The 15,546-nt window shown below is 35.5% G+C and overlaps 1 protein-coding gene across 1 annotated transcript in view; it reads right to left on the reverse strand.

Annotated features, from left to right (window-relative positions):
• The window catches only part of LOC125682903 (multiple epidermal growth factor-like domains protein 11), a 78,989-nt gene that overhangs the window by 34,875 nt on the left and 28,568 nt on the right, over nt 1-15,546 (reverse strand). Inside the window, exon 6 of the mRNA XM_056163858.1 lies at nt 7,880-8,020. Coding sequence (XP_056019833.1) covers nt 7,880-8,020 — 141 coding nt within the window. The remainder of the gene's footprint in view (nt 1-7,879; nt 8,021-15,546) is intronic.

Genomic DNA, 15,546 nt, shown 5'->3' on the forward strand with positions numbered 1-15,546 from the left:
ACGTGCATGTGTGAGGACAATTTAATCATATCACAAGGGAATCTTACTCCTCCTAGGCACCTGATCCCACCTCTGGTGTGTCCAGGGTCCGTGTTTGCCCAACTATCTATTTTGTATTGCTTATAGGAGTTATGAGATTGATCACTGTTCGTTATCTTCACCTTGCATATACTAAGTTATGAATGATATGCTCTCTAATTTAAACATTAATATTTGAAAATAATTATTTATCAAATTATACCTGTGTCACAAATCTTTCATTTCTAAAAAGCGACTCGTTTCATAGGAAAATCTTAACTATGACTCTAGTTGATACATGTAAATGTATTTCAATGACTTTTCACAATTCTAGTGCCACGAGTACTTGTGATCACTGTTCCAAGGTTTATCATTGAACAAAATATATCTGATCATGATTAAGGTATATTCCTTTCAGCGACATCATTTCAATTATGTGTATATAGATGTAGTAGTACACAGCAATTCCAGTATATACATCAAACGTTTGGGAATAGTTTATTGATTTGTTTGAAAGGTGAAGATAACGAACAGTGATCAATCTCATAACTCCAATAAGCAATACAAAATAAAGAGGTAGACACACATGCACCCCTGGATATAGCAGAGGTGGGATCAGGCGCCTGGGAGGAGTAAGCAGGTATGAGAAACCTCGGTAAGGAATTCCCTCAGAGGAGTATCCTTCATGGCTCACTATGGGGGAACTCCGTGAGTTACTCAACTATACCTTTGTAATTATTCGCTTTGGATTTCCCTGTTTCCCTGGGAGACAGTATGCTGTGTCAGTGTTTGGCACGTTTTGTGTGATATTTGTCATGAAATTGATTATCAAAACCGCGACCTGTAAAATATATGTAACCTGTAGTGGATTATTTTAGCAAATTGCTATGTTGAAATGAAAGCAGTCTGATGGGAAATATTTACAATATGTAAACTGTAGTTTGATACATGATAGTAGGTATGGACATGCTAATTTAAATAAGCTTCGTTAATAGATGAGAGATGTACTAGTAACATAGACATAGATGACAGGAAAATTGTCTACTTACGATATCCAAAGGACAAAGTTAATCTCAATATTATCAAAAGGACGAGTGTCTGCATGTTAGAATTCTTAAACCAACAAGGAAGTGTTATTCTAAACTGAAGAAAGTAAGGCGATCAAGAGTTGTCATATTTGTAATCGTTAAGGCATTTAATGGCGGTGTTTTAATGTTTTAATGTTTTCCAACATTTCTTTCTGGAGAATTCACAATATTAACAGTGGGCACTAAGATAATGCATTTGTAATGTCAGCCATCGTACCACTAGTTCTGTGCTTAGCTACTTGCTAATCAAACAATCTGATATCGGGACACAGGTGGTGGTCAACTTCTCTTTGAATATTTCAATTCCCCATATCAATCAATCTTGCCCATGGGGGTCTGAATTCCAATTGTAGAACACCATGATACCAACAACCCAGTTGTAATATCCTTTTTCGTAGAGAACGAGAAGATCACAGGATCTAGACTCTGGACACTGCATTTCCATTTACGACAATGTAGACAAAGTAGGGAATCTTAATAGTCCACGAGGAAATAACGTGAATGTGGTGGGACTTTTTACAAATACACAAAGATGTAAACGCAGTCATGTACATCTTTCATATACGACCAAATATCCACGATGTTACATTTGATTAGTCCACATCATGTTTGTACATAGCTATACCGTGTGTCATTGAGAGTTTTGAATACGTTTTTTGAAGAAGGGAAAGTTAGTCCGTAATTGAATTTACAACACCAAATACAGAATGAATTATATCATTATGGATGTTGCATATCACAGGCACTTTAAACCCCGCGGGTTATGGATAATAATTCGTCCGACTCATATTGTCTGTTCTTTTCTATGAAAGGCATAGGTGATGTCAACATAAGAAACATTCCTCGTCATCAAAAGATTCAGTCTTGTATTCTAGCATATTTCATGTTCAATTCTACATCCTTTGTCTCCTACAAATATACTTCTACTATTGCATCCAAACTCTTTAATCACAAAAACTATGTAGTGCCTAGATATAGAACATATTATACATGATCCATTACGCATTCTTGTTCTTCATCTTCTTTCAATTATAGTATAGCTGTCATTTCTGGTGATGTCGATATATTTGAAAATCAGAACCTGAAATCACTTATCTTATAACGTCCTATATTCAAAGAATCCCGGTCTTGCAATTGACGACAGATTTTCATGACAAAGTGAGTATAACGGATCCATCTTTAAAGTGAAAAATCAAGAGCTACGGTACAAACACATATACTTTGTTTGGAGAACATCAATAGTTCAACGTATTTGAGAGTAACGTTGAAAATATTTTTTCCTAGAAAACCAATGTCAACCGAGGAGTAACCGAGGTGTATAATGATTTCGCAAGGGGATGACATTTTCTAAAACTACCCTCAACTACATGTAATATTTGATTTATCATACTAAATGATATATAAAAACAAAGCAGAACGACTTACGTCTGTTGACATTTTATCAATCGCTGTCATATGATGTTTTGTATATCAATGCAGGTATTCACGGTTTTTTTTTACAAACATTGTCTAACAATCTACGGTGAACCATACGCACATAAATTTGATGCATGTGATAATTTTATATCACCCGTTAGCAAGTGCTGTTAACCGTTGCTACATGTAGATATTATCATCCTGGAACGCGTGCTTTCAATTCGAAGTGAGTAACAATAATTCAATATGGTTTTTTCTTTCTCCATATGCTGAAAGACCAATCTGATTAGAGTATTTTACATGAAAGTATAATGAAATATGAATGTTTCCTTTTTGTATTTTTATTGATGAAACAACCTCCTATGATGTCAAAAAATGTAATATTTCATTTCTCGTAGATGGTTGTGTAAAGTATGAAAAAGTGGCACGTTTTGATGTTGTTGATTTCAGGAAAGTTTTGATTTCAAATTTAATAATAGTTCGAATCCACATTTGACTTACACCACTTCTGGCATATGCCGTGGCACAGTCCGTTTGGAGTTTGTCTTTCACAGCAGTTTATATTTTCATGAGGAACCAAGATAGCGGCTTAGTAGAGTATTTACTGTATCCAGCAATGTATCTATGTTCCTAAGGATTTTGTTAAGTTTGGGAATCCATTATAGGTACGGCAACTCATTCGTCCTATTGATTGGTATATTAAAACACTGAAGTGTGGTTTTGAACAATTACAAATGTGGAATGAATACCAAGTTCGTTTAGAATACAGTTGTAATAATGAGCCTTACAAACAAAAATAGCGTTGTTACAAGCTTTGTGAGCTAGAACCAAAACATATTCCTCATGCAGCCTATTTAATTCTTTTATCATTTCTGATTTACTTTACACAAAGGTACGCATTTTCGTTTCAATATGTCGAATATGCAGGTTTCATATTCCTCTTACACTTTTTATCCATTCTGACAAGGTATCAAGTTCTTTTTTCATATTTGGCCCATTGTCTGGCATAATTTTCGGCAGTATTTATAAGAAAGATGAATTGATGTTTGTTGTTGGAAAACCTGATCACCAAAGACTACGAAGATATGTTCAATCATGAATTCCAATTGATGTTTCATACCTGCCTAACGTGTTTCATACTGACTGTTAGGCCGTTCTTGACACACTGATTTTGACTACAGATAACTCAATTTAACTGATCAAGATATAAGGTTCACGGCAGGTAAGACCGGTCCACAGGGAATGCTTACTCTTCCTAGGGTTATAATCCCACCTCTGGTATGTCCCGTGGTCCATGTTTGCCCAACTCTTGTATTCCTTATAGGAGTTATGAGATTGATCTCTGTTCGTTGTTTTCACTTTTTATATTATGTGTTCGTAAAGTAGGTAGTAAATACACAAATACAAATGTAGCTATGACTTGCATGAATCCTTCAAATATATGCTTATCACAATGTGAAAGGAAAGAAAATAATATCAATAAAACATCATCATGAAAACAAGAAGAATAAGTTTTGATTAAAATACATTTTATGAATGATCTCTTAAAAACAGATTATGGTATGAACTATCATTGCGTATGTTGAGTTCCTAATATTGCTGTACGTCGTTATCGCTGACTTGTGATGGCGGTGATATTTCGGCACTAGCTATATAGTCCGAGGAACGCTTCTCTTGTTTTCTGTTATAGATTACCCTAAAATGTAGTAGCCCTAATGATATTATAAAGGCTTTGTGGGCTCACGCAGAATATTCATAGCTCTCAGACATTTTTTTTTATCTCAGTAGTAAAACAATGACAACAACAAGGCTAAAGTTGATAACCATTGAGATAGACAAGGCATCCGGAGTACTATACTCGCCATTACTAACAATAGGTGCCTCTAAAAGAAATACAAAAATATTCAACTTTTAAATTCATTTTTATCTCCTATCACTAGAACATATGAAATATTACAAATTTTTAGTAGACAACAATTTGTTTTAAATTTCACAGATTCTAGATTGTTTTACCCACAATAGCTAAGAAAGATTTAACAAAGATCAGTAGATCAAGTCATTGATAATACAGTTGTAAAACTAATTTCGACAAAAGATATAAACGATGATAAACTTTGGTATCAAATTAAAGTAACAGTTATCACTAATATTCGTGATATCGCGAGTAAAACCGTCACTACAGTGTACAAACCTTCCAAGGAAAACACGTCAAGAGGAATTCGATTTGGGGGAAAATATTCCAGTTTTACTTCCTGACTTTGTCAACATATAAGTTATCTAAGTTCAGAGAAATCAAAGAATGGTGGAAAATCAGAATTATGAATATCTTTACACGTTAATTACATACTGAACAACATAAAATGCTTCTGTTCTGTATTGTTTTAACTAAAACTGTCAACGATATGGTCAATAAAAGCATATGGTATATTAGATTTACTTACAGGTAAGTATGTTAAGCAACGCAACATTCTGTCAATGAAAGGTGAAGATAACGAACAGTGATCAATCTCATAACTTCTATAAGCAATACAAAATAGATAGTTTTGCAAACACGGATCCCTGGAAACAGCAGAGGTGGAATCAGGTGCCTAGGAGGAGTAAGCATCCCCTGTTGACCGGTCATACCCGCCGTGAGCGCTATATCCTGTTTAAGTAAACGGAGCTATCCGTAGTCAAAATCAGGGTGCCAAGAACGGCCTAACAATCGGTATTAAACATGTCAGACAAAATTGGACCCAATGATAGGTTGTATTGACAAACTAGATCGTTATAACGACCATAGAATAGAATGTTATAAAGATGGAAATTGTATTTTATGATGTACTGAGGATAAATCCGACTGTGTGCGAGTAATTTGGCACACTATCTTATTTGTATGAATTCAAGTGGTAAGTTGAGGAGGTAATGGTAATATATAACTTGTACATTTGTATAGTATGGCTCTATTTTGAACAATAATAAATTTTTATTCTCATTTGATTACTCTTTCATGAAAGAGGAAGGAGGTTTACAACGTTTTATTTATTGCCGTAACATTTAATACAGATAGTTGTAAGGTTGAACCAGGCAGCATTCATGTCATGATTTGTATCTCAAATGCTTAGAAACAGGACTTTACAAACATTTAGAACAAGCGTGATAAATTGTATTTGATATTATAGAGGAAATACTTGTCTGTAAATATGAGTTCGACACTTACTTTCACTACAGTCAGGTAACCCTGTCCATCCAGAGAAACAGGTGAAGGATCCGTCAACATTATCACAAACGCTAAGGCAGTTCTGAGAACAATTCTGGGAGCAGTTCATTCCATATTTTCCTTCGTCACATGCTTGAATACATGTAATACAGATAATCTCAGTCAATGAAAGAAATGAAGAATACGTTTTGGGACCAATATTGTGTCATACGGATATTATTGCTCCGTTATTGACAGGTTTTGTCTTGTTTGCATTTCTGCACTGAATTTGTCAACTTATGGCAGAGCCTGAATTGTCCATCATATTTTGGGGGGAAATACCAGTACATGTATATGAAACAGCTTGGTATAATTTGTTGATATTTAAACTAAGATTTAGAACTTTATTTTATATCGTAGGTGGGTTTTTTAAAATGAAAACACACGTATTGTGCATTGCGAACATCATTTATGATTTACGATTTACTTGTTCCATGTCCCTTCGGGAATTTTTCACTAAACATCAGACGTCACAAACTGTTAGCAAATTGCCATTTTAGATCCATGCATGACACTCAGGGACATAGTGGTGCAACACGGAATCTTCATTCTAAAGTTTTCATCGGACCCGCAACTCTGAATGCCTAATGTTTGGCGAAGGAAAACTCACTACCTATTTTTACGACTTAAGTTTGACACAGCAAAATCACAAACAGGGTTCGAACCAACAATTTCCCGGTCTCGAGGTGAAAACCCTGTTCATTGAGACAACAACGTGTGTAATACATTGATATGGGTACATACACTATTTTGAGCATAGGAATTTGTATTCTAATCTATTGACAAAATTTCAAGAAATATTGATAGATGAAGTAACACCATTCAGGAAGGAGCCAATTACGTTTACTTGGACTTATTAATGTTTTGTTTTGTTTTTGTCGATTATAGATGACTGTTCCTTGGCGTTTGTGTATATGATAAGGATTAAATAGAAATCGAATGTATGTGTGAATATACACACCAGAATTTGTATATAGCTTGATATCCATAACTAGTGCTTTGCTTTATTCTCAGGAGACTACATACGTTTGTTGCAGAAACGTCCTAAGTATCCTGGTGTACAGCCCTCCAAACAAGATCCTGTGATTGGATTACAGGTCATGTTTCTGCAATGACTGCTACAGTGATTTCCACAATCTTTTCCGTACGTTACTACTAAACATTCTAGAAGAGGATGAGAGGGTAACAATATCAAATGACTTATTTATATCTTGAGCTTTTACTGCAAAATAATGTATATGTGTTCTACAAATTGACAGTTTTTATGGACAAGTATTTCTGCTCTATACCGTACGTTCCTACTAAACCGAAAATTGTTGGAACCGTGACAGCCCTAGTTATGGTCTTTTCATATCTTCATTTCAAATATACTCCACATCACTAATACGATTTTAATATCATTCTGTTTATATTTCAAACATTTCGGTTGAGCATCACTGAAGAGACATTATTTGTCGAAATGCGCATCTGGTGCATCAAAATAGGTACCATATAAGTTTTACATTATGACCCCTGGGTCGAGGCCTCTACTGGTGGACTTTTAGTCCCCGAGGGTCTCTACAGCCCAGTAGCTAAGTACTTCGTTACTAGCTTGTAAATACGGATGTATATTTAATTGCTGTTATAAAATTTAGAAATTCATTTCAAAATTAAGGATTATCTCCCTCATGCATAGCTCTTATCCTTTAGACGAATTTGGCTCCACTTTTTGTCGCGCTGTTTTTCGCTATATTTAGCTCTAAAACTTCATAGTTATTTCGGATTTCAAACATTTCGGTTGAGCATCACTGAAGAGACATTATTTGTCGAAATGCACATCTGGTACATCACAATTGGTACCGTATAAGTTTTACATACACAAATACATAGATAGTTACTCCTACATACATAGTTAAATAAAAGATATAAATGTTCAAAAAATGCATTTGAAACGGAATTTTTTACTTAACGCAGAACTCATTGAAAAAATTAATGGGTTGACAGGACCAGGCTGAGTGGACAAACAAACGTACATGTTCATGCAAGCACGAATGAACAATTACTGTTTAGAATTTACTCTATCAAACTTAGAAATAACTGATATTTTGGTAAATACAAGAATGCTTGTGCAATATCTTACCTTTGTCACAGAGTTCCCCGGTATATCCTGGATTACAGCCATCGTCACATCTTCCTGTTGTTCTGTTACAGGGGCGGTAACTCAGACACTGTCCACTACAGTTATACAAACAATCAGGACCGTGTGATTCTGCAGGACACTCTGGTAAAATATTGTTTCATTAGAATATTTAATATCTTGAACTTTTCGTTTCACAACCGATGCTACTTTACTACTTTATTACTGCTTTGATAAGTCTAAATGCATTATGTTTTGATATCCCGTGTTTCTCTTTTAAACATTCCACTACAGTTAGTAGATGAATTTCATTTGTTTTCGAGAAGAATAAAGTACGTGTGTTACAATGCGTTCCTGTCCATCCATTACCACAGCCATAGTCACATTGTCCAGTGGTGTGATTACAGGACAGGCTGCCTCTACAGTGTCCAGTGCACGTAGATCTACACTGTAAACCGTAATATCCAGCTGGGCATGCTACGAAAAACTTTATTATATTGATAAGTTGTACCTTATCATATCTCATTCTATATTTTAAAACTCTACATTCATTGAAGTATTAATAATATTTGAATGGTATAACAAACGTAATCTTACATATGTTACAAAACTCTCCCACCCATCCCGCAGTACAACACAAACACATTCCATTGACAATGTCACATCTCAATTCCTGACAGTTGTTTGGACAAGGTAGATCACAGTTATATCCATACACACCGGATTCTTCACAACCTATAGATATATATATATACAGAAAATATAGCATCTAGATTAACATGCACTAAACGAAATTTAACTGAGTATTGATTTAGCATAATATTACCTGTCACAGTTACTTCACACAATTCAGTGTGAACTGAAGCTGTTTGATATCCGGTAGGATAAGTTATTCCATCAAGTCTTTCATTATAAAATATAACGTAACGCCCATGTTGGACACAAGTTGTACTGAAATCCAAGATCGGTAACTCCTGTCCATTTTTGTAACACAGATACCCATCCTCCTTTATAGTTGTGTTTGACACATAGAGCGAGAAACCAGCAAAACGTCCCCTTTGTCTTATTACTGAAATTGTTATTGTATGAGTAAGATGAAAGGAGGAAAATTCAGTTTTCAACGATTAATCCGAATTTTTAATCTTTTTAATGATATTGAAGTAATTCTTACCATATCCTTCATAATCCTTGCACTGAGTTTTATTATATCAATTGGCTATTTATAAAAAAAATAATAATAATAAAAATAATTACCATATTGTTCTCCATAGCCTTTGAACTGTATTCTGATGCTGTAGATGCTGAGTACATTCTCAAGGTCAACATATCACCATGTCCATTCATCTGGAGAAGTAAACCCTATTTCTTGTGTCCTTGTACACGTGTTAATATCTCCAGATATCACAGAATTTTCCCCAAATCAATAGCATTAATATCTCCATCTACTGCCCGACTGGATTGGTATTTATAACATGATTCACCTCCTGGGCAGCCGGCTAGTTTTGTAGCCTGCTCGGTCCCTTTTTTCTGAGAGATGACGTCTTTAATTGAAAGAAACCTATTTTATTGAAATCTGATTGTGGAAATAATAACGTTCGCACAGACACATAATTCTCCACAGAAAAAGTCATACTACATGTACCTACTAAATAAACATATCGTTGTAATTAATCAAAATTGAAATTTATATGTTAGATTTATAGGGTTTTCCCAGCGTTTCGGTGTCAAGTTTGATTATAAAACAAAGTGAATAGCATTTCTATTCTACAAGGCAACTAAAACAATAGTTTTGCTGCAAATTTACAACATGTATGCTGCAACTTGATATACATGTTAATTGGTTAATGGCAAACAAATACTTGCTAAAGTTGATATAGTTTCCTTACATTGTGTGGTGAAAATTAATTTGGAGTAAGTGGCGCTCTGAACTGTAAACTATCGGGATATATTTCCTGGATATGTTCCTTGTTTCGATTTGATTGTTAGCACAATGTATTAATTGGTAATAACACTGTACTAGACCGTAATGCAAACGCGAATTTAATCTTACTAGACCGTAATGCGAACGTGACGTTAATCGTACGATATATATAGATAATATATTGTTTACTTACGGTATCCATATGTCAAAGTCAGTATCATTCATATAGAAACGACAAGTGTCTGCATATCCAAAATCCTAAAACAACAAGGAAGTTTTATTTTTAAATCTAAGAAATTAAGGTGATCAACAGTTGTCATATTTCTAATTGTTGAGACGTTTAATGATTGTTTTCCAACATTTACCCTTTGGAGAATAAAAACAAATGATTGGAAAAGAAATGTTTTTAGATTTGTTTGTTTTACGTCTCATCGATATTTTTTCATTCATAGTGAGACGTTACCAGCTGTAGGTGAAGTACCACAAATTTAGACCTATACTTATCGCTGAAGGCCGTACCAGTGAGGGTTCGTTATCGCGCAAACGCCTGCCGCGACACGGAACCTCCGATTTAAAGGTCATATCCACTGAGCTACCGCAACCGGTCTGGCCAGGAAAGATGGCAAGACCATAATGTCCAATAAAGAATTATTATGCACATGCTAATATATGTAATACTTATACCGTACCAATTTTGTTGCACCAGATGCGCATTTATATATAATTCCATGTTAGTATACCTGCTTGTAACGTCGTAACGGACTAGAGTTATATTGGTAGATATAGGGAAGAATGTTTGGTTTATTCCCCGAACGCGTCTACTCGTTAAAAACAACATCTCATATTTAATGTGGATTCAAGGGCCCTCAAACGGAAACTCAGGTAGAGTTTACCTGGATAATCTAATATGCTGATATGAATTTTATAAAATACATGAATATGCATTGGTTTATCAATACTTCATGTTTACATATAGTGCTGTTGATTGTATGTAATGCTATAGGGATGATTTTTTTATTTATTTATATTTAGATTATCCAGGTAAACTCTACCTGACTGAAAAAATATTCATGTATATGAATCACTGGCAGTATTGGATTGTTAAAATGTTTAAATATGAAACTTTAACAAATTAATTTCATTCAAAGCATTGTTTATCAAAGTTTTTAACACTTGTTCACAATCCAATACTGCCAGTGATTCATATACACGTTTGAGGGCCCTTGAATCCACATTAAATATGAGATGTTGTTTTTAACGAGTAGACGCGTTCGGGGAATAAACCAAACATACGGAATCGGCTTCACAATGCAGGTCTCAACTCGAGAAGGGCATGTGTTCGAGTCCCTCTGACTGTTCGACACCGGCGGGAGCGATTGGACTGGGCTGAAGATCATGACACTTGGACACAGAACGATTGGGTTCAAGTTATGTTCACCGATGAGTCCAGGTATTGTTTGGACTTTACAGACAGGAGGCACCGAGTGTGGCGACGACAACGTGAACGTTTCCATGATGCCAACATCAGTGAACATGACGTTATGGTGGTGGTTCCATCATGGTCTGGGGTGGAATCAGCAGGGATGGAAGAACATATCTTCATGTCCTGGAGAGAGGAACAATGACAGGGTGCGGTACCGGGATGAGATCCTCGATGTTTACGTCAGACCCTACGTTGGTGCTGTTGGCCCTGAGTTCATACTGATGGATGATAACGCCCGTCCTCATCGCGCCAAGTTGGTGGAGCAGTCCCTTCAGCAGGAGGCAATTGTCCGTATGGACTGGCCAGCTCGCCGGACTTGAACCCAATTGAGCATGTATGGAACATGCTGCAGGTTGTCTTTTCACGCCGTAGAGCACAACCCACGACTTTGGCAGAGCTCGGAAACGCCCTCGTGGAAGAGTGGAACAACCTTCCCATTGGAAACATCCGGGTGCTTATTGACAGCATGGCTCGACGTTGTCAAGCCATCATTGATGCAAGACGAGGCCATACCCGGTATTGACACTTCATCGACTAAGTGTAATGATGGACTATCCCCAAAAACTGTGTAATTTTTTCTCTGGTTTGCTGTTAATTTTTTGTAATGAAATGCCTTTTGGTGTTGTTATCAGATTTCAAGCATTCCGTATTGATAAAAGTTCATGCCGTTCATGAATTTCCATTCATAACTTGAGTAGACACGTTTCTGAGTCAAATTTATGTCTTTTATTATGTTAGTGGTAAATTAAACACATATAACCTAGTGATCCTTATCAAATTTTGAGTAGTATACATCAACTCTTTTAAAAATATCGGTAAACTTATTCTGAAAATTGACTCGTTTCCATAGTAACGGACTATTTATATTTCTTCCAAATCATGCCGTCAGTTCCTTAAGCTCAAATTTACAAACAAAGGAATAGATGCCGTCAACATAAGCAACATTCTTCGTCATAAAAGGGTTCAGTCGTGTATTCCAACTTATTTCAAGTTCAAATCTACACCCTGTATTTCCTACAGCTATACTTCTACTATTGCATCCAAACTTTTTAATTATAAACAAACTTTGAAGTGCTTAGATATAATCCACCAACATGTTCTTGTTCTTCATCTTCTTTCAACTACAGTCCAGCTGGACATGCCATTACTGGTGATGTTGATATAGTTGAAAATGAGGACCTCAAATCACTTATTCTTAAAGGTCCTAAATACAGAGAACCTCGGTATTTTAATTGGCGACAGAACTTCATCTCTATTATGAGTTCTGTCGAAGAGTATGCCAGACGATGGGCTAAATATGAAAAAGAAGAACTTGATACATTGTCAGAATGGGTTAAAAGCATAAGAGGGATATTAAAATCCCGCATTAGACACATGAAAATAAAAGTACGTACCATCTATCCTTCTGTGTTTAGTAAACCAGAAGTGATAAAAGAATTAGATAGGTTACATGAGGAATATGTTTTGGTTCCAGCTGGCAAAGCTAGTAACAACATTGTCTTTGTTTGTAAGGCTCATTATTACAACTGTATTTTAAACGAACTTGGCATTAATTCCACTTTTGGTAATCATACTTATACCCCAACTGCCTTTCAAAAGACGAAATTCTTCAAAACCATGCTTCAGTTTTAGACACATTTAATATTCCAGTCAATGGGTCGAATGAATATGAGTTACCGTACCTATACTGGATTCCTAAACTACATAAAAACCCTTACAAACAAAGATACATTGCTGGATGCAGTAAGTGCTCTACCAAGTCCCTATCTTTGCTCCTCACGAAAATGTTAACAGCTGTGAAGGAGAAACTTCAAACTTACTGTGCGACTACATATGCCAGAAGTGGTATTAATCAAATGTGGATTCTAAAAAATTCTAAAGAACTTCTAGTGAACTTGAAATCACGGAATTTTTCCCAAATCAATAGCATTAAAACCTATGACTTTTCAACACTATACACGACCATTCCTCACGATAAATTAAAGACTAGACTTTTTGACATCATAGACAGTTGCTTCTTCAACAAAAACGGAAAACGGAAATATTCATATCTAGTGATCAGTCATTCAAAAACTTACTTTGTTAAACACGACTCTGATTCCACGCACAAGTACTCTGAAGTTGAAATAAAAAAATATGCTAGAGTTCCTGATTGACAATATCTCCCTGGTCTTTGGTGATCAGGTCTTCCAACAGTCTGTTGGAATTCCAATGGGCACGAATTGTGTTCCTTTGTTAGCTGACCTGTTTCTATATTCATATGAAGCAGAATTTATTCAAAAACTTCTACATGAGAAGAAAAAATCTCTCGCTGTGACCTTCAATTCGACTTTTAGATATATCGATGACGTTTTGTCTATTAACAATGATAGCTTTCATTCATATGTCGATTTGATATATCCCTGTGAACTCGAAATAAAGGACACCACATAGTCGTCCACTTCTCCTTCACACTTAGATATTTTATTGAAAGTAGACATTAACGGCAAACTAACAACTCTACTGTTTGACAAACGGGATGGTTTCAGCTTCTCCATCGTCAACTTCCCATATTTGTGTAGCAATATTCCATTATCACCTGCATATGGTGTTTATATATCTCAACTGATTCGATATGCAAGAGATTGTTCTGGGTATGGTCAGTTTTTAAATCGAGGTAAGCTACTGACAAACAAGTTGATGGTACAGGGATTTCAACAGTCTCGATTGAAGTCAGCATTTCGCAAATTCTATGGTCGTTATACCGATCTAGTTCGTCAATACAACCTCGCATTGGGTCAAATGCTGTCTGACGTGTTTCATACCGATTGTTAAGCCGTTCTTCGCACACTGATTTTGAGTGCGGATAACTCCGTTTACCTGATCATGATATGGGCCTCACGGCGGATGTGACCGGTCAACAGGAGATGCTTACTCCTCCTAGGCACCTGATCCCACCTCTGGTGTGTCCAAGGGTCCGTGTTTGCCCAACTATCTATTTTGTATTGCTTGTAGGAGTTATGAGATTGATCACTGTTCGTTATCTTCACCTTGCATATAGAAACAACAGGAAAATTGGAGTTTTGGGAAATTTTCATCAATTTAGAATATCACGAATATTTGACAAGGAATTTTATGTTACATGCTTATACGTACAAAGTAGTAACATTTTTTATCAATATGTCATTTATGTGGAAATGGTATCATTACTGTAGCACAGCTCATAATTCAGGCTCAAATGACCAAACTTTATCAGATTTACTATGTACTTTGAAGAATTCCTGAGCAAAAAGCCAGCGATATTAAAGATAATAAAATATGAATTTCAGAAAACGATAAATCGGTGATTTAATGCAGATAAAAAAATCAATTAGCAAGTAATGGTATTACACAAGTATGAATAGGAGAGAAAGAAAAGAAAAGCAGAAAACATGCGTTTTAGGGTATTTTAAACATCTTTGATCATTACTACATATGTACCTGGATGTATTCCAGTGTGAGGAAGTTGAAGGTATTATTTGTCGAAATACGCATCTGGTGCATCAAAATTGGTACCGTATAAAATTTACATTAGACATTATTATAGCAATATGATGGATGGTGGTACTTGTTAAGGAGGGGTTGGTGCATTCAATCACATGTTAAAAAAATGCAATACCGTCTATTTTTTCATAAATACTAATAACTGGTATAATGGGGGTATGTAGTTATTAATTAATTAATTCCCTCACAATTTCTTTTTCCATTTGAAATACATTACAAACATACTAATGGGCCTAACTGATACCAACAACCCACCTGTAATACCCCTTTTCGTAGAGAACGAGAAGATCACTGGATCAAGACTCTCGACACTACATTTCCATGTAGACAAGATAGGAAATATTACTAGTCCACGAGGAAATAACGTGAAAGTGATGGGACTTTTTACAAATACACAAAGACGTAAACACAGTCATGTACATTTTTCATATAGGACCAAATATACACGATGTCACACTTGATTAGTCCATATCATATTTGCATATAACTATACCCTGTTTCATTGAGAGCTTTGAATACGTTATTTGAAGAAGCCAAAGTTAGTCCGTAATTGAATTTTCAACACCAAATACACTGAATTCTATCATTATGAATATTACACATCACAGGCACTTTAAACCCCGCAGGTTATGGATAATAATTCTTCAGAATCATGTAGTCAGTTCTTTACTATGAAAGGGGTGGATGATGTCAACATTCTTCGTCATATAAAGATTCAGTCTTGTATTTTAGCATATTTCATGT

This window comes from Ostrea edulis, chromosome 4, assembly GCF_947568905.1.
Source record: "Ostrea edulis chromosome 4, xbOstEdul1.1, whole genome shotgun sequence".
In the NCBI taxonomy this organism is placed as follows: domain Eukaryota; kingdom Metazoa; phylum Mollusca; class Bivalvia; order Ostreida; family Ostreidae; genus Ostrea; species Ostrea edulis.